This window comes from Pollicipes pollicipes, unplaced genomic scaffold (genome assembly GCF_011947565.3).
Source record: "Pollicipes pollicipes isolate AB1234 unplaced genomic scaffold, Ppol_2.1 Scaffold_5724;HRSCAF=6776_pilon_pilon_pilon, whole genome shotgun sequence".
Classification (NCBI taxonomy): Eukaryota; Metazoa; Arthropoda; class Thecostraca; order Pollicipedomorpha; family Pollicipedidae; genus Pollicipes; species Pollicipes pollicipes.
The window spans coordinates 14,100,688-14,124,291 of record NW_023596746.1 but is presented as its reverse complement, the minus strand read 5'-3'; the positions used below and the strand labels follow the sequence as shown (position 1 = coordinate 14,124,291).

At 50.4% G+C, this 23,604-nt stretch overlaps 1 protein-coding gene across 1 annotated transcript; it reads right to left on the bottom strand.

Annotated features, from left to right (window-relative positions):
* Nucleotides 1–975: 975 nt before the first annotated feature.
* On the bottom strand, nucleotides 976–22,249 carry LOC119103733 (U-scoloptoxin(01)-Er1a). Its single transcript, XM_037227366.1, has 4 exons — nucleotides 22,153–22,249; nucleotides 15,453–15,590; nucleotides 14,866–14,966; nucleotides 976–2,165 (listed from the first exon to the last, which is right to left on the bottom strand). The coding sequence occupies exons 2-4, from the start codon at nucleotides 15,586–15,588 to the stop codon at nucleotides 1,938–1,940; spliced, it is 465 nt and encodes a 154-aa protein (XP_037083261.1). The 5' UTR covers nucleotides 15,589–15,590; nucleotides 22,153–22,249; the 3' UTR covers nucleotides 976–1,937.
* Between the last annotated feature and the right edge of the window lie 1,355 nt (nucleotides 22,250–23,604).

Below are 23,604 nucleotides of genomic sequence, written 5' to 3'. Positions count from 1 at the left end.
TGTGTTTTACATTTTTTCCTTTCAATGTTTCCCATCCCAATTTTATCTCAGTCGAGTTTTAGTCCCCTTGACGTTTTGTCATTCGACTTATTTCTGTAAGACTTTTCCCATTCGACTTTTTGTCCGAACAACTTCTGAAAGTCAGCCAGGTATTTGGCACTGAGACCAGCAGTCTGCTCTCCAGCTGACAGTTGATGGGATGCCTCGGCCTGCCCGGCATGCAGCCTACATCCTCTGCTGATCACACAAACAGTTAGAGGCTCTGGTATTCAGCACGCCTGTCGCCAACGCTGCTGCTCGCGACACAACGCAGTCTTTGGCCTTCATCCGATCAGACGCTGTTGGTGGGCTCTAGCACTGTGATGCAATGTTCCTATCGCGGCGAGTTGCGCTGCAAGGGCTATGTAAATCGTTGCGCCCACCGGGTGACGGCCGTTGAAAAAAACGATTTCACGCGATTTGCAGCGGAATGCGATCTTCTTCAGTCGTGCAAGATGGATCGCAGTCAAAGCATCGCATCCTCCGCACGGTGAGAAATCGCTCTCACAGATCAGCCCTTGTATCGATTTTGACAGGAGATCTTTGCTGGGTAGCCCGATTTTTAGTGGTTTGCTACGATGCTGGAGGCGCAGAAGCAGAGGAGCGAGCAGCAGGAGCAGAGGACAGAGACAGAGCGAAGTCGAGCGGCGTGAAATGATGACACTGTAATCCAATAGTGCGCGAGGGCGATAGGTAAGCTTTAATGCAAGAGGCTCAACTCAGCCTCTGTACTAACTTAAGCTTTACATTATCTAGCAAGACTTACTTTCACACACCTAATCCGCATTAATACGAATGGGCCGCGTACGCCCTCCCTGGCTCGTGATCCTCTGATTCGCAACGTCATCCTTAGCCGTAATTTTGTTATTCAAATGATCCTTTGGCTACATTTAGGCAAAACATCACCGGTGGAACCCGAAATCGCGATCAGCACACTTACACACTGTATTTTTATCACAGTATATTTATTATCAAGTTGTTGCGAAACGTCACTGTTGCAGGTGTCACGCCGAAAGGTTTTGAAATCCCTTTCGAGCGATATAACATTTCGAATTCATAATCATCTTAGTGAGTAAAACAGCCAACGTAGTGACAAACGCATGGAGTTCACTTGCAAAGAACATGTGATAAAACCTGCAAAGGACTGATATATCGACCGTACGAACATTTTTTCACTTCCGCATACATAAACCATGTGCAATCTGTACAACGCCCACTTGATGTCTGGACTGCGCGAGTGAGCATGACATTTTTGGCAGCTCCAAGTTTAGCTGTGCGGAACGGAATGTAAGGCCGGTCACAAGACATAGGGATTTAGCTCGTCAGATGCCTGGTCTAAGCCTTGCCATGAGGCATACGCTTTGCTAAAACATTAGCATAACTCAAGGCAGCCATCACGCGGCAGATGATTTCTAGGAATGTCCCACATCAGTCGCCATTGGTGGAGCGTGTCCCCGACGACCATGCACTTTCATTGCAGCTGGAGGCCCTGTATATGGCCTTTACAAAATCAACTGATCGATCAACTGCCCGGCCTAGGGTAGTAGTATATGGCAAATCACTGCATGCACTTCACTGGTGTTTTCAGCTGCAGCGCCGCTCAAATACTGAAGTTAAAATGAAGCTGGTCATTTCCAGGGCGCGCGCAACGTCTTGTCTTGCCACCCGCTGTGATGGACGCCAGCCCCGACATTTCTCGCTTCGGTTTCAGCTGTCTTAACCATTCCTTTTACCCAAAGGTCACCCAATTCGAGCAAGGAAATGCATCACACGCGCTGAATTGGCTTTAGTCCGCAAAGACGGCTGTAGATCTTAGTCCGTAGGGACAGCGCGGACACTAGTCCGCAAGACCACCACCAGCGTCGTCAGCGGCGACGGCCATGTTGCAGCCGCTCCCACTATATGTTAGCGTCCCGCAGCAGGCTGTTGGACGTGATGGAGGTCTTGTAGTAGAGCTTGTTGTCGGCGTAGAACTCGGGCGCTTTGTCGCACTGGACGTTGAACCACCAGTCGCAGACGCGGTACTCCTGGTTGAAGAGCGAGCCCGGTGTGCAGAGGAAGGTGGTGGGCCGGTCTCGCGGGTCCCCGCTACGCAGCACGTTCTTTGGCGGACACACGTGGAACAGCTGCAAAAAAATGGGCGTGTCTCAGCTAGCGACCAAATGAGACGGCCGAGGAGGAGACATGTGGTCGCCGTTTTGGACCAGGTTGGGTGAATATGCTGGTGCAGGCTGGCGAAGTTAGCCATTTCGAAATCAAAGTCTTCAAAGCAGGCCACTTTTTAAACGCAGTTTGGTCAAACTTAAGATAAGTTAATGTGCCCAAATTCTTCCCATTTTGTTTTATGGGGAAAGCCTGTAAACTGATGTCGCTTGTTCTTTTTTCACCAGCTTGCGTTTAAGCTTCGCTAGACACATCACTGGCTTTCTAGCGCTGTGGTTGGCGTTTGTTGGTGTCAAGTGGTGTTGAAAACACATGGATAAGTGGCGTAAAATGTATTGCATACTGAGGAGATAGCATTATCGCACACCGATTTAGGTTGAGATAAAAAATAAACGCGTTTGATACGGTGTTTGCATCATTCAAACACTTAAGGCACACAACGGCGGTACAAAAAACGGCGCTTCTGTCCTTCGCGTAGTGATGCTAAATTCCGGCTTATATTTCTAGAATGGCATAGCTGCTTAGATGATACGGTTTTTCTGATATGCTGTCTCGGATAGGGTTAGCGGCTAATCACACTCGTCGTTATCACTGCATTTTTGCAGAGGTTACCATAGAATTACCGGTGCTTGTATAACTGACCTCCTCCACCCAATCCGCTCAAACAAGCAAGTCTGTTTTGCTGCATTGTTGTTGTCTCATGAAGTTACTGGCACGTTATACATGAGCAAAAGCTGTTAACTGCTATGAGCAACGCAGGCCGAAATAACCGATTCAAATACACACAAGCCCTAGCCATTCTTGTTGCGCGTCTAAAATGCCAACGGCTTGGCCAAATCTGGCCAGCAACCAATACGTAATTACGCCATATGTAAACAAACCATGTAGTTGAAATAAATGTACGGGACTGCCTGGGTGCGGAAGCTGGGTGGGGAACCAGTCGCTAGGAGAGGTGGCGAATACGAAGAGTGTTAGTGAGTGCTGACCCTTCTGCGCACGCCTTGGCAATGTATGCGGATGGATCCTGCTTCCACGGCTGTGACCCATCAAACACTGCCAACGTCGACGTTCGTTGCAGCGCACACTCGCCATACGTGTCCGCCGAGTCAGCCTCGATAAGTCTTCGGGGTATGCCAACCGGCAGTGCGCTCAATACAGAACTTCCCGCTTTAATATGCGGTTCGATACTGCGTGGCGCGTACTTCGCATATCTCCTGCAGTTATCCTCAGAAAGAATTCCGGTGAGAATTGAGTACTTGTATAACTGACCTTCTCTACCCAGTCCGCGCAAACAAACGTGTATGTCTTACTGCAAGGCATTAAAACTATTCCTCCGCAAGTGCAACTGATGATTTCTGTAACTGGGCATGCCGCATACCATATTGAAAAAAGTTTGCATTACCAATGTGCATTTCACATCTTCAGTTATTCTTCTAGATTCCTTAAGTAATTGAATAGACTTGAGAAAAAGCATTGAACGAAAAACTTGAACGAAGGAAAAAAGTTGAAGTGCATGCAATATGTGAGATGCAGGACACATTTCGGTATATGTATATATACATACATATATATATATATGTATATATATGCATATATATATATATATATATATATACATATATGGGTTACCATGGCGTATCCATCATCTCTTCTACGCATTGCAAGTCAACATGCACTGCACGACGGGCGGATCCGTTTGGTGTCTCGGCTTGGAATGTGCTGCAGATTTGGACGTTTACGTTGAAGACTAGACAAAAGTAAGACATAAACAGTAATTAAGCCCATCAACGATGTAGGGTGCAGTTCCCGCCACGACTATTGCGCGTGACGATAACAGGGGAATGAATAACGCGCTATTGCGAAATTCGTATTTTTCACAGGCGGTATCTCGCGGATACACTCTCTGGAACATTGCCCCAGTCACTTCTTGAGCATTAAAGGGTATGTCATAAGGTATGGCTTATGGTTGGACCAACTGCACTCCTCAAACGGACCACAGAATTGTATCATATAATGTACTAACTGGCAAGACCCAAGGCCTGCACGAGCTGCAGCGATTGTGAACACCCTAGCAGGTGCTGAGGAGCAGCTGCATTCGTATCTGATCCTTTCCCGTGCCGGAACCCAAGAGCTCTAAGACTGAGGCCATATTTGAAAAGAGGAGTTAAGCGTCGACTAATGCTATGTCAGGGACGTCGCATAAGGAAAGGGACGATGCCGCTCTTTGACCACAGTTTGCAGTAGCGAAGAGTTACCCACATACACAAACATGCACAGGTGGACTTCAGTTTGTCAAATCGCCTTCATCAGATCCAAGTCGTTCGCGTTGCATCCCACTCACACGCATCGCTTGCATTTGCTTTGTGAGTTTCTTCGTGCCTATTGGATCTTAAATTAATCCCCCGCTTCCCCACGAGGCCTCTCTATGCCGATACAATAAATGTTTGCAGCACTGTTTTTTCCATTAAGTGCATATCTGACAAACTTCCTGAGATTGATGGCCTACCTGTGTTGTATGTCGAGACTAGACGGACCAGCACAACTGGTGCTATGACAAGTGTTTCTTTTCATCCCCCTTGACCCCCAACGCTACCGCTGGTCGACACATGCCCTCTGACAGGGTGCAGGATGTCCACCGGCCGTCGCTCGCTCGCGGCGACGCGGCCCACGCCTCCGTGCCGTCCGCGGGTGGCCTCCTCCAGGCGCCCTCTGCGCCGCGCCGTGCCGCTCGGCTCGGATCACGCTGCCGGCGCGGCGCGGATGTGACCATACGAAAATACCCGGCGCCAAGGACGGTCACCGCGTCCTCCGCCACACAGCCCGACGGCGCCGGGCCGATCGGCGCATTGCAGATGCAACAAAGCCTTTGCAGCGGCCCACACAATGGACAGCGGTGACAGTTATGACTCCTGGAGGGTTCTGTCTCCTTTGGTAAAAAAATCGTACGGAAAGTGTTTTTACGCTACTTGACAAAACCGTTCTGACATTTGAATCGGTTTTGAGCAATAAACCTTCCAGTAGACAAAGGCCTGTGCGAAGTGTTTAACGTTGTACGACAGCTTAGTTGCCCCGACTGATCCTCACGCTTGCTTTGTAAGCTTCGCGCAATGTTCATGCGAATATATCATCACATCTAACACGACCCTGTTGCCGGGGTACAACAGCTGTACTTACAAGCTGCAAGTGAACAAAATGTACTCCGCGCGCCGGCATCTAGCCTGGCGACGTTAATGTATGCTACATGTAGGCCTGAGCAGATATCTAGTCTAACTGCGCTTTATGGTTTGAAAAGCGTTTCCAGGCATGCTAAATGTGATACGCAGGGTGACAGAAATGCATGGCTGATGTCTATCGTGAAGAAACTCTGCTGCTGGCGTAAGCTTTTGCAGAAGTATTTGATTCAGCAAAGAAGACAATCAAATAATATTTACTTTGTACCACGTCTTGTTAAATCTATCCTGGTCCAGCTTTCCATGCATTTATGCGTTGAAGAAAAAACAGGGTTTTATCGAAGCCTTTCACCAAAAAACCGTGCACGCACTTTCTTGGAGCTGCATCATGCCTCAAAACTGGCTTCTAAAGAATCAAGGCAGCATTATAACCCATGGATGGGTAGGGCAGTTTAAAAACGGACATCATCACGTTGTTAAAACACCAGGATACCGTCGCGATACTTTCACGTTGAAGTCTTCTTTGGCGTATTGTGCGAAACAGCAAGATAACGCCACCCACGAATCTTACGCACCATACGGAAGTCAGAAATTTCAACTTTCTGAATGAACTATTACCGGGGTATCATGTCAATAGGCCACCATGAATAACTGGGGCCGAGGGTCTGAATCACAGCTGGTCTTGGACGTTATTTACTAGTTTGCGACATGCAAGGCTGTCATGTTTTTGGGATCACCGGTGGAACGCAAATCGTTATTAGTCACTCGTGTCACGTGAAATACGGTTGATTCACGTTCATTTGCGCTACCGCCACGCCTTCTGATATGAGTGATTTTCTAAAGCTCCACATGATCATATCTTAGGCAAAGCGCCCTAGGTCTGCTGGTGGTGCCCGAGTGGCTGCAGGAAACCCTGCGGCCCTGCCGTCCAAGTCTCTGCCGGTGACGTTTTGCACCAGTTTGCTTGCTTTTTCCACTCCGCTCACGTCAGTTGCCGGCTGGTACGGACTGCGGCCGCCTCAGAGGAAGCTGGTGAAGTGTTTGGAGATCTGACGACAGATCTTCTCGACACGGTTGGCTCTGCAATGCCGTCTCAGAAGCGGTTGCAGTTGTTACATCCGTACGACGAATACGTGTCAGGGCAAGTGCACGAGCTACGCCCGCAAGCTGAAGTCGCAGCTGTCACGGTCAACTTGGGTGCTGTAGAAGAGACATCCCTCATCTGCAGTGCGGTATTTTTGCGACAGTCCTCAATCAATTCTGCACTGGTGCGAAGTCATTTTGCCTTCTCCTTAAAGTTGAAAGCCCCTCGGAATTCTCAAGTCGGGCGTCAGTACGAGGGGAATATTTACTCAAAACATGGTCCAAACCACTGGTGTGCAGCGTTTCTGACATTTGTTTTGCGTAACCATCGTAATAAATTAGTTGGTCAAGGAGAAGCACATTTTGGCACGTTGTCATGAACAAGTTTGAGGTTCGAAGGTTTGTGGCAGCTTCAGGCTCCAAGGACACCACCTCGCGGTTGGGTCACCATCGCTTTGTCCTCTCAGCCACCGGGGAGTACACTCCACTGACAAGCCGGTGAAGTCACGTGCTGAGGAAAGTTCAGGGAGGAAGTCCCTTGTTGGCACCTTGCACGACTCGGTTGTTGGACTAACTATCTCATCCGCCCTACAGAATGGTGGATCGCTGGGCCGAGGGCTGGTGCGTCTTATCGTCCCTGGCTCCCGGAATCGTCGTGAATGAGGAGGCGGGCGGCTGGCAAGCGGTGGGGCCTTGTGCTCCAGCGACGATCCGGCGCGCAACGCACAGTCATGGTTGAGGATCGGTCGATCGCATCGAAAGCTAAAGGGGCTCTGTGTCCCAACGCATGAGCAGCCGTCTCACAGGCCAACTGGCGGTCACCTCGCCTCGTCCCGAGCTGAGTCGGACCGCCCCGCAGGCCAACTGGCGGTCGCCTCGCCTCGTCCCGAGCTGAGTCGGACCGTCCCACAGGCCAACTGGCGGTCGCCTCGCCTCGTCCCGAGCTGAGTCGGACCGTCCCACAGGCCAACTGGCCGCCACCTCGTCTCGTCCCTGGCTGAGTCAGGCCGTCCTACTGGCCAACTGGCCGCCACCTCGTCTCGTCCCTGGCTGAGTCAGGCCGTCCTACTGGCCAACTGGCCGCCACCTCGTCTCGTCCCTGGCTGAGTCGGACCGCCCCGCAGGCCAACTGGCGGTCACCTTTCGTCTCGCCTCGCCTCGTCTCGCCTCGTCGCGTGCTGGGTCAGACTGTCCTGCACACCCCATGTAACCCAGCCACAGCACCTCCGGTTCGTCGAGTGCTCCTTGTTTACTGAGTAGAGGTATTTGCGGGCCACGACCAGCGAGGTTCGGGGAAGGAGCTGAATAAAGGCCGATTGTTCCTGCAGGTGGTTAACCACCACCGCAGAACCCATCAGATCTTGTCAAGGGTGTTACTTCTTTTGAGAAAAAATAAGACTCTTACTGCGAGGCACAGAGATAAGGTGAATGTGGCTTAGTTGCAGCAACAGCTAAATGCTCTGCGTCGAAACTTATAAATAAAGTAATTAAATGAAATAAATAAGTGAACAAATAAAAATGAACAGGCTGTTACTGTGAGGCGGAGATGAGGTGAGCGTGGCTTCATTCCACCAACTGTAACTGTGAGGCGGAGATGAGGTGAGCGTGGCTTCATTCCACCAACTGTCACTGTGAGGCGGAGATGAGGTGAGCGTGGCTTCATTCCACCAACTGTCACTGTGAGGCGGAGATGAGGTGAGCGTGGCTTAGTTGCAGCAGCAGAGAAACGCTCTCTTATAACTTATAAAAATAATCCACTTACACTATGGAAAAATCCACTTATAAAAAGCCCATTGTGCAACATCTGCAGTGGTATTCCCTTGACTGCCCATTTAACTGGCGCGACCACGACGGCCTGCAACTTGAAGTCATTCTTTGCAAGCCAATGACTCACCGTCAGGCTAATGGCAATTCTGCCCCCAAATCCTCATGCATCGACGTGAAACTGACTCTGGAACTAAAAACCGCTCCCCGCGTTTCATTGTGGCATGTTGAACTGAGCTGGGATGAGCCAAACTCCCAGGTTTGGCAAAGTGTGTCTTGATCACTTGTTAACAACTATCGAAAACTTCACCTCTTTGCTTTGCTTGTTCTGGAACCTGCACATGACGTGTGGTTGGAAGTAAAATGCTTGTAAAGGGAAGAAACGAGGGCAGGGGAGGCAGAGAGACAGCGTGCTTGATCTTCTCGGCGTGTGACGTCTGAGTCTTCTCAGGTCGGGACCAAGGCGCACGCGGTGACTGTGCCTGACCTAGTTGCATGTTTTGTTCGCATTCTCCAGGCCCATCGGCTGATGCTCGTTCACATATGTTCGTGTGCTTTACCGGAGTGTCCATGACCTGCACCTTTTACACGTTGATGCATTTCATGGCCTGGGTTATTAAGGTGTTAACAAGTTAAGCCGGTCCTCACTGCCCTCGTGCACGCCCCGTGATGTCCGTCGACGCCCCCCGATAGTCGTCTCTGGTGACGAGAGCCACGGCGACCGGCGAAAAACGAACAAAACAAACGCCCTAACCCTTTGTGCTTAGGCATGATCCGCTGTCGGTGATTAGTCGACCACTTAGTCGGCGATGGCCGCCAGTGGACGTCCACGACGTGGGCGGTTATGGACGGCCGCCAACGAGACTGAGCTTTACATACCGCTGGCGGGATACATATGTCAACGATTTCAACACGCGTCGCCTGCATTTGCTTTCAGAGAAATGCCGAAATACAGCCGACGAAATGTGCAGCCGAATTTAAAACATGCAGTCGAAATACACGGCTGACGAATGATATGGCCGAAAATTGCAGTGGCATACTGGTGTTGCAGATGTCCATTGCCTTAGGAAACTGCAGTCACCGATCATCGTGACCTAAGCAAACCGCAGCCACCGTTCATCATAACCACAGTAAATTGCAGCCACCGATCATCATGACCTCAGCAGACTGCAGCCACCGATGATCATAACCTGAGCAAACTGTAGCTACCGATCATCGTGACCTAAGCAAACTGCAGCTACCGTTCATCATAACCACAGCAAACTGCAGCCGCCAATCATCATGACCTCAGCAGACTGCAGTCACCGGTCATCACAACCTCAGCAAACTGCAGCCACTGATCATCATGACCTCAACAAACTGCAGCCATCGATCATCATAACCTCAACAAACTGCATTCGCCGGTCATCATGACAACAGCAAACTACAGCCACTGATCACCATAACCTCAGCAAACTGCAGTCACCGATCATCATAACCTCAGCAAACTGCAGCCACTGATCATCCTGCGTCAAGCAAGCTGCAGCCAGTGATCATCACAACCTCAGCACACCCCAGGCACTGATCATCATGACCTCGGCAAACTGCAGCCATCGACCATCATACGTCAAGCGGCCTGCAGCCACCGATCATCATGACACCGACGCTTACACGGCGGACCTGCCGTCCAACCGACGTATGTCGACCTTGAGAGAGGGATGCTGCAATGACGTCATCGCCCCTACTTTTGTCTGCTAAGCGGGCGTGCACGACGCCTGTTCGGCAAGGTCGCCGACAATCGGCTATGCAATTACGGGCTGGCCTCCACCCGGCACACGTCACCCTCGGCGCGGCCGTCGGCCCGTATCGTGACCCATCAGGCGGCTGCGGGTACAGCATGTTGCAAGGCAATAAACGCCCCACGGTGACTGAAAATGACGTGGTGCAATTTGCCTCCAGGGCATTCCCAGCTTCATTGACTGATTCGCCAAGCTATGATCCCTGCAAGCGCGTGGCAGTCACTGGGTGCAGGCCCTTTGATGAGCGGCATCGTCACTGACGAGCGAATCGCATGGTGAGTGCACGACCGTGGTGCTGCCTCGCAGTAGACGGGGCTGGTCCGTGCAAGGAGCACATATAGGCCGCACTGCCGCGTGTGCTCCCGCGGGAAACGCCAAGCGTTTGGATGTTTCCGTCAGTGTAGCAAGAGTTGCCTATCGTTGACTGCTCAGGCACATCGATCAGCGTTCAGGCCGCCGTGTTCCTCGCCGATAACTTCCCTACTCTGTCGTCTCCCCGGGTGCCTGTATTCCTCGTGCGGCCGCCACCCGGACACCAGCGCCCTCTGCTCACCGTGCCGTTGTCTCCCCTGCTTTACTGCGCTTTTTATCTGAACGTCTTCCCTGCCCTGCTGCCTTAGCCATGCGTGAGGAACTTTTTAATGTTTTGGATGCCGAGACCTAGCATCGACGCTGGCAACTTCGCACAGACGTCCCTCCTCGCAGCAGGTCTGTTGTGCTGTTCCCGCGGAGCTAACGGCGGCATGCTTCAAAACAATCTATTACGCGTCGGATGAGTGGATAGGCTTCAAGACCGCCGACAGACAGCCCACCACTCCATTTGCTTACAGCGCTGCATGCGGCAGCCGACACCGCCCCAAACCATACGTGCTTCGCGGATCCCAGAAATGGACACCGGAATCTGAACCTTGAGGGCCGGATCCCGGATGTTCCAAGATCCCATATTCTCCCTGCAGTGTTACTAAGCGACTTTCCGGAATCCAAAATCTGTCCGACTTTGTTTGAAAAAGGTTTTTTGGGATCCAAAGCCCATTTCTGGGACCCAATCCCCTGTCTGCCACAAGCCCCGTCGCCCGGCGGGAGGGAGCGGCGCCGCGGGCTGCCCCGGGCTTGGGGCGAGCCGGCGAGCCCTCGCTCGGCCCGACCATGGGAACCGGTTTGTCGCCACTCCCGGTGCGGGACGGCGGCCGCGTCACGGCGGATTAGCAGTGCCGCCGGCGGGTCCCGAGGTGATCTCGCGGCACCGGCGGTCGCGCTCGGGGCCGGCTGGACGGGGCGCGCGACGCGCGCGTGCGACCGCGAGGGATGCCGACCTTGAGGAAACCGTGCGGCGAGTGGGTGAGGTTGAATGCGTGGTATGGTAGGGTATAGAACGGGAGAAAAAGTGGAGATGTGCGGCGCGAGAAAACAGCCCACAAAAACAGCAGAGCTTGTTGCGCAAATGCGAACGCGGTGCACCGCTTTTAGGAGGTGCGCGAAGCATGGTAGCGACGTTGGTGGATCGCGTGAGCTCGCACCATCGGTGGAAATGTTTTTGCAGTTCATGGACATCGTCATAACGACCTCGCACGGAGTGACGTGGTACCAACGCATGAATATGTCAGACCTCGGCATGGTTAGGGGATATTCCCTCTCGCGTTGCTGGCGGGAGGGGGTCGAATGTTAGTAGAGCAGGAGTAAGGATCGTTTGCGTCTTCAAAAGGAGCATATTCCACATCTATATGGGGTTTTGAATTGAAAGGGCCATCTTTAAGATCATTCGGTGCACTTCACAGCCCTGCCCTTCTTAAGACATAAACTGTTCTTGTTTCTCAGGTGTACACTCGCGAAGATGTGCAGCCTTTTTCGCGGAGATAATTGCATTATCACCCATGCGCACATGACGCCATGATAACGCCATTTAAATCCCATCACTCCATTGGCCATGCGGTGACCAAGGTCAGTAGAGACATAATTGCCGAGTCATTTATGTTTGGTGTTCATAAGCGCGATTTCCAGATATACCGTCCGTCAACCGATTTCACTCACTGTCGTACGAGGTACAATTACGTATTAAGAAGCAAACCTAGTAAGCACGGAACCAGTTGTCTAGAGCATCCTGTCTAGAGCTGCAACTGTCTAGAGCATCCTGTTCCACTTAAAAGTAGACCAATAGCTTTAAGTAAGCTTATCTCACCATGCCTGATGGCTGCTTCAATATCTTCAAATGTGGAACATTTCATTTAATTTCGTTGGAGCACCGACACAAGAACCAATTGTACTCATGTGCTTAACAAATCGGCAAGTGCCCGATTTGAGCAAGTTCGACTGCGTTTTTGCAATGACTTATTTGGCCGACGACTGATTTGGCCAAATTTAGCCAAATACTGATTTCGGGCAAAATTTGGCCGATTGGTGCAATCAGTCAATGGCTTAAAGTCAGCTCAACCATGCTTGCCAACACAAAGCGTCAAAAATATTTTCTGCAGCACAGAGCGACACTTTGTCAACCAAACAGGTAAAAGCCGTGCTGTGAATCAGTTCAGTTACAAACAATAGCCAAATCTTATTTTAAAGACCATGAGCTATTGATATCGTTTGATCTGAAATGTCATCGACCTGCCTACAGTGAATTGGGCGCCTGTAAACGAGCATTCTGCATCGGTTTTGTGGAGAAATGAGATACCATGTATTACCACTTAATACCAAACAAGCGAGTTCATCTCAGAAGTAGTTCTACAACCAATCAGAGATGACCGCTTAGCTCAGTGTCCCCGCATCAACCAGGGACAGTTCGCGTTTTCAAAACTCTCGTGATAAGTCTCGGCATGCCCGTGGACGACCCACAGCGGAAACACCAGACGAAACACACACACGACCCTTACAGACGAAAACGAACAACGGCAAATGAAATCACAAAAAACTTCCCGTGAATCGGAGCAAAATCATCAAGCTGTTGAGCTTTTTATCATTTGTTAATCATTGAGCACGAAAATGTTCCGTAATCTCTATTTTTCCGTGGTGTCCGAAATGCATCGTGGAAAGAATCACCTTTGCCTGATGAATACACATTTTTTTCGTATTTGCTATGATTGGGCCGTATATTCTGCTGCCACCGTTTTCATCTCTGCAGCCCTTTCGCCTCAGGTGAAATAACTGCAAACTAGTTTTGCAAGAACGTCAATCATTTGCACTGCACCAGTGACATTTTTTTCCGGATAAAGTTTTGGGTTCGATGCAACGAAATATCTGAGAGCGAGGGGTTTCGGCGAAGGGTTCGAAAGCAAAAAATCATGACCTGTTTGGTTCTGCGCCACGATGTAGTGAGCAGACGTCTGCACCAGGCGTACTGCGCATGCGTCTCTTTCAGCCCGTTCCGTCAATCATGGCTTGTGGTTTCTGAAACAACTTGGTACAGGAGACTGAAATTTAGTAGGCTTTTCTAACCACACCATTTATACTTGCCTTCGATCATCCACGGTCACCGTTTATAGTGAAATCGATGTCGGTATCAGGATTTGTAACGAGTGCGTCAACGCTGTTTGGAGGGAAATCTCGCTATACCCGCCCATACCATATTTGGGTGAGGGACGCATTGCCATTGCGTAACAGGGGTCCTTAAGCCACATACTAATCGCCGATTTACGTGGCTCGGTGTGCTTCGAGCAGCACGCGGCGCTGCACGGACGCCTTGTGGTGACCTCGGTGTCCATGTATCAGGATAAGCCGCGACTGCTTACTCGAGCCCCACACAAGGCAGCGCAATCCATGCAAATGCAACGTGACTATCAAACATGTGGACAGCGTTAGTGAGAAGGTGATCCAACACGATGAAACGAACCGCAGAGGACTGCTGTGAAGCAAGTAACAGTTGTCAACCTTCAGACACTCATCGACTTAGATATCACTAACCGTCTAGCGACATGTTTACATGTCATTGGATGCATGACCCAATGACAAGTAGGACCATGTGATGTATGATGCATGGCCGTTTATTGCACCCTTGCTGCTACTCTATTCTTTATGTCTGTTTTGTTCTTCCTTCATGTTGTGCGCTTTACTCAAGAAAATCTGTTTCGACACATTATGCATACACGTTCCACCTCCACTCTTTCATCCAGGGGCTCTGGTTCATCGATCGCAGGGCAGCATTACCACTGGTCTTTGTGGACCGCGCTGCTAATGGGGTTGGTCTGCACCACAGATGAGACGAAGCATGGTTTTTGTTATACCTGCAGCCTAGTGATGTGAAAACCTGCAGCCTCTCGTTCATGGCACGCTTGCATTTCGGCACCTGCAACTTCCTGAGGTACCAGTGGGCAACGGTGCAAAGAAAAGAAAAGAACTCTGTAAGGAACTCCTCGGTCTAACCAAGGGGCATTTGCGCTTCTCTGGATATGTCTTCTTTTTGTCGCCGAACTGTAAGCCTGTGTTTCCTTCACCGAAGCCCGATGGCGTACGCGTGTCATTTGTCACATTCGTTGCATGCTTGGTCTGACTGCAGATCAGTTCTAGTTCCAGCCTGCCAAAAAATCCTGAATGTTTATTTGGTAGCAGACTTTTGCATATCTCTAGGATTGCAGGAAATGCAACGAGAGGTGACGATGCAGCGGACCTCACAATCAAAGCTTTGCCCGTTGGGAGTAATGTGAGGCGGTCCTCACCTAAAAACATCCGTGCAGCATTAACTCGCACCAGGTAATCTCCAGCTGTACCCATGCGGGAACAACTCACACCTCATCGTCCCAACCTACGGCAGTGCGGAGCACTCCCAACTGCAACTGTTCCGCTGCGTCAACGGGAGGAGCACCTCCCCCTGCCGGCCGGTGCCGCGTCACTGACCCCGTGTCACCCCCACTCTCCTCGCGTGCCGCGGCCCGATGACCCACCTGGCAGTCGGCCTCCACGTCGGCGTACACGCCCGGGTACTCGTAGTCGTCGCAGTTGAACGACGTCTGCGGCCGCGACAGCAGGTTCGGGTAGTCTATTCCTGGCGGCGCGAGGCGCATGGCGTCACGGCGGCTGGAGCCGGAGCCGGAGCCGGAGCCGGCGGCCCGGCTGCCGCGGCTGAGCCTGTCACTCGTGCCAGGGGTCCCAGCTCAGCTCAACATGCCAGGCGTGAGCCTCCATCAGCGGACCTGCGTCACCGGCCCGGCGTAACGGCCGTCCTGTCCAGTGATTTGAGGCTCGGGAACGGTGGACGCAGGGACCCGACAGCTTTGCGATGTCTTAAGAAGATGGAGGATATATCCAGTGGCTTCAATCGTCAACGGCAACAGAGCGATGACATCACCCATGTTCGCAAAGACGCCTCACCGGACAGGTGCATCGTTCCACTCCCGTTCGATTTACTCGACCTAACTGTGTAGTTAATAATTGACAGTGAGCTGCATAAGGCCGGAACCGACATCAAGAATCTGCCTCACACCGTCAGTAATGGACCTAAACCCAAGCGCCCACACCCCTACCGGCTTACTGGCTTCGCCGATGATGCAGTCTCCGTCCGGGTCGTCGAGAGTGACCTTGCATTTTTGCGGTGTCAGGATGAGCCCCTCTTGGGCGCGGGCCGTCAGCCAGCAGGTCACCAGCAGCAGCGTCACGGGCAGCTTCATCGCTGCGGTACCGACAAGAGGGGATGTGTTGCATCAGCTCCACCACAGGGGAGACGCAGCGGGCAATTTCTTTCATCTTTTGGGGAATTTAAAATCAAGCTTGACAGTGCGCTATGCTGGATCGTCAGAATTGTTCGAGAACCTGTATCACTTGTTTGTGTCCTCGGGTTATCGAATTGCTCTAGAGATATGTGGTAGATTTCTTGAAAAAGGTTAGGTGGCAAATGCGAAGGATAATCAGCTCATTTCTGGTGACGGTAGTGTTGCTCTTGGCCAATGGTACTGCAGTAGCCAAATATATAACCTCACAACTCCGGGCACTATGCAACGGATGCTAGCGGGCAGAATAGTCCTGCTAGCAATTCCATTATCGGAAACGTTTGGGGGCCTAATGGGATGTGGATTCCGCGAGAACATGGTTTTGGCTGTGTTTAATAGCAATACCGAAAAGGTAAACAACAGTAGTCATTGGCGACCGATAATCCGGACAAACTTGATGGATTGTCACGTTAGGCCACTGGTTAAGACGCATGGTTGCTTCTTGTTCACAAGCAAATATCAAGCCCATAGCGTTGCATGCAAAGACGAATTTAAATAAGAGGACTTTTAATTCGGGGGAGGGCCATCAGCACGTTGCAACGGTGTCAACTGTAAATTTACTCCCTGGCATCCGAGGGCCCTTCTTTTGTAGCAAAACCAAGGACGAATAGCTGTGTAAAAGCTGTGTTAAAAAGCCGCTATGTTTCAAGGCTATAGTTTACAAAGAACATTTTCCAACCAGAAAAGTTTCTTGTGCAAGGATGGGTGCCTGCAAGTTGTGATAATTTCCTTGCACGGCCCATACATGTAATAATCTCCTTACCAACATCGGAAAACGTTGTCATTCCGAGAGCTCTTAAAAATCAATAGAAAAAAGCAAATATCAAATATTCTCTGAAAACCTGCAAATTCAAACAAAATTCCTGCAAAATGGTTAAGCACGTAGCGTGAACCACCGGACTCTGGGTAGGGGCAAGCCCTTCCATGACCGCATTCCCCTGGCTTTGTTCCTGTTTATGAGGCACCTACACAGCGTTGAGATAAGTTGATGGTAAATGCCACTCTCTCATTTCCTTCTTATGATATCTAGTTCAAGGTAACATGTCGTCACCTTAAAAAGAAAACGTAAACTAGAGTCAAACACTGCAGACCATTTATCCAATTTACATTAAAGGAAACAGCATAATGTGGTAATAGAATACAAGGCATGCCTTTTCGTGCGTTGCTGACCGCTTCTTCTCATCAGTTTATGGAGAATAAAGTCCTTTGGAACGTGAACTTAGGCGGCATGTGTATGAAAAATATTTGCTCATCTTCAATAACGAGCAAATCCTATAAGTCACGCCCTGTTCATTCATGTTCTAAACACCTATCCAAGTCCGGCACATTACGAAAGCTTTTTTTCAGCGCCTGGGCGAGAACACGGCCATCTGGAGGTGGCCAGTGGGCACGCATTTGAATTTCCAGCCCAGCCGATTACCGCATGGTAATTATGGCTCGACGCAAGGACACATAACTATCCCGCAATTACGAGACAAGCGGTTAATACTTTGAATGTGTAGTAACCGCGAAGCACAGCATACACCGCGACGTTACAGGCCTTGTAAGACATCGAACATAATATACAGATTTCACGACTGAACGAATTTGTATGTGCCTAAGGTGAATGAAGAAGCAAGGTGATCACAGCCGTGACATATTAAAGCTCATGCAGAAATCAACATATGGCACGCCCGTAAGTACGTGCGGTGACTAAATCACATCTTGCTATCGACATCCCTCGCAATCAGCTGGCCATTCTCAAGGAACGGTTCGTTCATCAAAGTATGAAACATGCTCTTAAGCCAACCACAACAGATCAGCTACATAAGGCCTTGTACATGGTTCGACAAACTGATCTCCACACGCGCATTAATCGCGCTTTGAAACAGAAAATTGTGCACTAAAAATAATCATCCTAATAGCATCTGAAAACAAACTGGCATTGAGCGAGTATGTATCGAATATAAGCGAGCCTGACCCTCTCATATTGTTCCCGCTTTCTTACAAAAACACAACCGCACCGGTGAATTGAGGTTTATCGCTGTCATTTGTCATTGTTTGCACTTATAACTTTACACTACCGAGAAGCAGGATCTAACTATGAGTTACACTAGGGGGCTATGTTTCCGCCAAAGTACTGAGCGAGCAAATGAACTTGGCTGTTTGCCTGAGTAGTGCCCTCCGGGCGCGATAACATAGTGATCTGCCCTGATCCTGGAGCGCTCTGTCTTGGGGCGTGACCGGGTCAGGCCCAGCGGCCGGCCTTGTCGGCCGACCCCCGTGACGCGTTCGACACCACGAGTACGGCAAACCTATATGGAGGCGCGTGCTGCTGCTAGTTCGCGGTTGAACGGACACGAGAGCGGTCTGGAATGTGATCACGTGGGAATCGGGAGTGGGGCTCTGGTGGAACAGTAGTGAACTTAGCGGTTCTACAAGAACGAAGAACGAAGCCGGTTCTACAAGCTTAACAGTCGGATTTACGTGAATGCGATCCTAGTGCTACTCCAGGGACGGTTCGTGTCTGTTGCGGTGTTTAGATCAACAGTTACCGTCGGATCCGGCATAATACTGAATTACAAACCCTGTGTTCAGTTAATGCCGTCGGTGGCAATAAATGTCGCTCGAACCCGAAAAAGCAAGTTGGTATCGAAAGGAGATTAGCAAAAGGCAGGAGTACACAATTACTCTCCTCTGTTAAAGTGATGTTAATGAGATGTCTTATTGAAACCCAAGGAAGTACAGGCATCAGTTCGATGTAGGCCAGCGCCTGAAGACAGCCCACAAACGGGTCCGAAGGTTTTTTAATGTGCTAGTTTCTCTTAACATGTGAAAATGACCGAGAACCACGTAGCTGGGTCGAGTTTGTTAGTTCACATCTTACTTGCGGTACCACTTACTACCTTACTCTTGCTCTCTTCATACGGTACGTCACGACCACGAACAATGGAAGTCCTCCGAACGTGGGGTTGACCATTTTTGTGTTCTTTGCAGGCAATATCCGTTTAGCCAATTTTGAATTTCTCGGAAAGTTTGGGGATAGCCGCGCTGGCCCTCGCGTCCCGCACTCCTGACGCTACAGATGTACACAGCCGCCATAGAGCCACCATGCAGCAGCAAGATCGGATAAACCGGACAGTGATGGGAGACTGGCAATTAAGCAACTTTGGATACTGATTCAACCCCAAGGTAGTAAGTTTTCATATCGAGGATACGTTTCGATGCATGCCGTGGAAAGATGGTCGTGGTCTTTACTACTCGCATTTGTGTTTGAGAAAAGACCATCAATAATCATAATTTAATCTCTACCTGTTGCGCTGAGTTTACTATCTTGCAAAGAAAAGTGAGCCTACTGAAAATTCCTCTTGCCGGTTACGTACCAAAAATTTTGGAGCAGCAGAATTTGGCACCACGGTTGACCCATGGCCTCCTACTAGTTGAAAGCCTCCCCCCCAAAAAAAAGAGAAAGATTCACCGTATTTCAAACACGTTATTTTGTGACGCTAAGATGTTTTGCTTTCATGAACTTAAACGGGAGATAAAACCTATCAGACAATGCAATTTAATGCAACTTGCATATAAGAGTCACTCAAATGAGTGATTCGCGCACTGAATGTCAGCAGCGAATAAGCTACAGGTGTTTTTTGAAGAATGGTCTATTTGGCTTTTTTGAAAACGATAACAGGCTGTGGCGTTGCCAGATTTGGGGATGTACAGAGATATCGACGCTCCGTGATTTTAAGACCAAGGTAGACCCGACCAGATACAAGATAACATTTTTGTGAAAATGATATGAATAACTCGGAGCCTGCACACTCGCAGCCCAGCAGCAAGACGACCGACGCCCGCATTGCAGTCTCCTCTGGCCGTGTGGTTACCACTACGTGTCTGGGGAACCAGAGGTACAGGGTTCGATTCCCCGCGGAGCCCGCCCTTTCTGCCAGGGCGAGAGGCAGGTGACGTCCTATAGCCTCAGTGGCTGAGAGCGTCGTAAAACCCCAATGACGGTGATGAAGGCTGGGCGGCGTCGGTCCCGCAGCTACCACCAAATGGCGGCCAAAGTACGGGCGAAGACGACCACACACTGGAAAGCAGTTCTTCCGAACGCTTTATGAAATCAGTTTCTTTGAGTGGCAGGTATTCCGGGCTGTAGATTTCGCCTGCACAACGTTCAGATTGACACTCAGAACGGCTTAGCATTTATAGTACCGCAAAATCATGACGTGATGGCAGAGTTCCTATTGTTCGTCTCGATGCGATGGCAGAGTTTCTATTGTTCGTCTCGCTGCAACTGCTAATCTGTTCGGAGGATCAGCCTCCAAACCGCACAGATGAAATCTTCCACTTCACACAAGGGATGTTGTATCACCTTTTGCGGTCACGAGCTGAAGAACAATTTTGCCCCATCCCGGGGTCAAAAGTGGCTCTCATTCTGGCAACACGTGGACCGTTTCTCCAGCCTATCAATACGGAGAACCTTACAGGATATATCGTACGCCGGTCCTGGCCCTTACGCGGGAGGCCCTCTGACTAAGGCATTCGGCTCCAGCTCGACGCCAGGGTCCTCAATGACGCGCAATGGTCCCTTGCCTGCGCAGGGTAATATTTAGCACCGATACGCGGGGATGTAGCTCAGTGGTAGAGCGCTCGCTTCGCATGTGAGAGGTAATATTTAGCCTGCGCAGGGTAATATTTAGCACCGATACTCCAGTTCGACTTATCCGGCCTTTGGCTGAAACGGGCTGATTCCCCCGGACCCCGTTGCGGTGATTGACACAGTGCCCCTCCACTGACTCACTGTGGATCTGTTTATTACCATTTCTCACATCTGCTTTCGTTGTCACATCGACACAAGACCCCATCGCCTCAGGAGCCCCAACCAGCCTAAGAGGCCTTCAGACAGACGTTCACGGGCACGGCCTTGTCCCTACTTGGGAAATGGATCCCCTCGTGGGCACGGAACCAACTCCTCAGCATTGGTAGTCTCTGACCGACATAGTAGCCCTCATGGTGCCAGGGACCCCTGAGCAGCACGTGAGGCCCTCTGACTGACATTTCAGGGCTCGGACCTGTGAGCTGCGGTACCTTGATGCGAGGTTCGGCCAGCACTGTGGGTCCTTCAACCGGGGCCCTGATCGTCGCGGCATGTCCCCTTGTGCTCCCTTCCCCGGCTGCGTCTCTATTGGGTCGTGGTGCCCACATGATGCATGACATTTTACTACACCACTTCCTTTTTCAACACTAGCTAGCTGTGGGTATTGACCACTGAAACTGACTGTAGTCGCGCCATGACCAACCGCGATTCTGACCTTGGATGACTGCACTTAAGCATATTCATCGTCGAGTATCATGCGCGGCGATGATTTTTCGGCACTTGAAAAAGCCACATTGGCATTATTTCCGTTCATTGTCAAGGTTTTTTCTGAACTTGAGCTCGAATGCCACTTGTGTTACAAATGACACATCTCAATCATGTTGGCTCATAATATTTATTTATTTAGAGCACAGGTCGTCTGCGGTAAAGCCCAGTTCAGGAATAATTACACTGTTGAATACAGTATATGCCCTATACAAAAACATACAAAGCCCCAAATACATGCACATTAGATGCAGTCATACCTGCACATGGCACGCCTAGACAAAACATTCATCACAGACATGGTCTGCGAGTGTCGCGAACCCGCACAAATTGGGCCGGCATTGTTTTGTTCGCTGGAAGTCATTTAATTTTAACACTGCAAACCCCTGCGACAGCCTCCTGGAAGAGGCCGGTGGGCCGAGAGCGCCAGGGAAATGTATTCGGATCGAATGGGGATGTCAGGCGAACTGTGATCGGTAGCGACGAGCAAGCTTTGCAGTCAAATAGCTGATGATACACACTGCACAGAAACGACGCGTCGGACTAACATCAAAGTGGCAACTGATGCTGTAACAGCAATATGACTAATTTCACAACGGTTTGAAGTTTAGACCTGATGCCACCAAACCTCACATAAGCTTGTGAAAGGTCGGCAAAATCGATGAAGCACATTTGTAATCACTTGACACGTCATGGGGCACTAGACGAACGTGGCGCATACAGGGCTAAATACGTGCCGCGGAGCGCCAATATTCTGCATTTTGGCTGTGCAAAGCCTTAAAATAAGTTCATCAGGGATACACCCTCATTCACGTGAGAGTACATCATTGATTTCATCACACACACCCTCATTGATGTGATAAATGTGGAAGGCATTTTCACAGCATGGTAACGTGTTTGTTTGCTAATGTATCATGTATTCTTTTCTTGAGAAGTGTTTTTGGTTAGCTCATCCGCCAGTAGGGAGAATATCTATTCCTCCATGCACCCAAAAGCGAAGAACGTGACGATTTCGGATCATGTTGGATCCAAGGCTATGTAAACACGGCAGCTCCACATCCAACTAAAAAAACGGCCGCCGGACCGTTGCGCGGTGTGCGCTGGTGGGCGGCGGCCCGACCTACCGTGGCGGTGTGTGGCTGGACGCAGCGCGTTTGACCTGTGCCTCCGACAGACGCGCCCCGACTGGCCGACCCGGACCGGCCAGCAGCCGCCGCAGCCTTCACCAGGGCCGGGTCGGCGCCGGCGCCCGCTGCCGCTCCCGCACGACCAGGCGCCGCGCGGCGGAGAGTCCGCCGCAGCCACCGATCACAGCCGAACGCCCCCGCGTTGGACCCGGCGGGGGCCGCAGAGAGCCCGCTCAGGGCGAGGTCGCAACTGACTGACTCCAGCGGGTCCACGGTCCCCGGTCACAGACACCGTCATACAAGGGGTGTCTCGCACAATGCAATGTCACTTTGGTTCTTCTCTCGAGATAATAATATTATAAGGACCTAGTATGGAACCAGATCTGGACTGCACGAAACACAGGTCGCGTTCTGTCGTCGGGGTTATTAAAACGCTCACACGTTCAACTCAAGAGGCGTTTTTACTCCATGTGGTTCTTCTTTATTCTATGTTTGCAGCACTTCCGATTTCTTAGCATGGGATGCAATTGGCAAGCGTAGAATAACCAAAAGGTGCATGGTGACGAAATGGTTCTTCTTCCGGAGTAAAGTTTTACGGCTGTTCTGATAGGCCAGACAATAGACATTGAGTTTTGCTCGGATATTCCTATTCACGTGCATTCAGATTTGGTGCCGAATTAGCCTTGTATCTAATAACGCTGGCGTGGAAAGCGTTATTGAACATCTTATACAGAAACGTAAGTATAAACGGGCCAAAGGAAAGCGCCATAACTGAACGACTTACGCGGAGTTGGGGCACAAACGGCTTTTGCACACAGTTGAGCATCGCGTACGCTGAACAATCTTCCCCCTGAAATGCCTGGTTGATATACTTCGAGCTCATTTGTGTGAAGTTGTGCTTTATTCCATCTTTCTTTTTGTAGACTCAAACTGTTTAACTCTTGTCCATGAAACTGAATCCTTTTGACGTATCATTACTCCCTGCAAATACTTCTTGCATTAAGCCCAGATTTCCACAAGTCTCAACGGCCTCGAGGTCGTCGAGGCTGTCAGATTTGTCTTTCTGGCGTTGCAGTCACGCCATGCCCTTTCTTTTCTCCGCTGAGAAGAACCTCGTTTTATCTCTGACAAGCTCCTTCTTTTTATGAGCCAAACATTTAAAAAAAAGATTAATTGTTACCTTTTGACTATGCATTTTGGGGGATCAGCGTACACACTAAGCAATGTTTCTTGTGTAATCATGGTCACGCCATCTGATATGAAATTCCGGGTCAGAGATAGAATTTTGTGGCGAAAGCTGAGCGTGCTGCAAAGGTCGGCAATATCAGTCTTGCCCTTTGACGACGCCTGACCTCTGGCGCCGCCGCTGGCACCGGCCGCAGAGATATGTGGAGTGCAATAGTGCTGCCATCTGGAAAAGGGTGACTTGAGCGCCTCTGCCATCTGTCG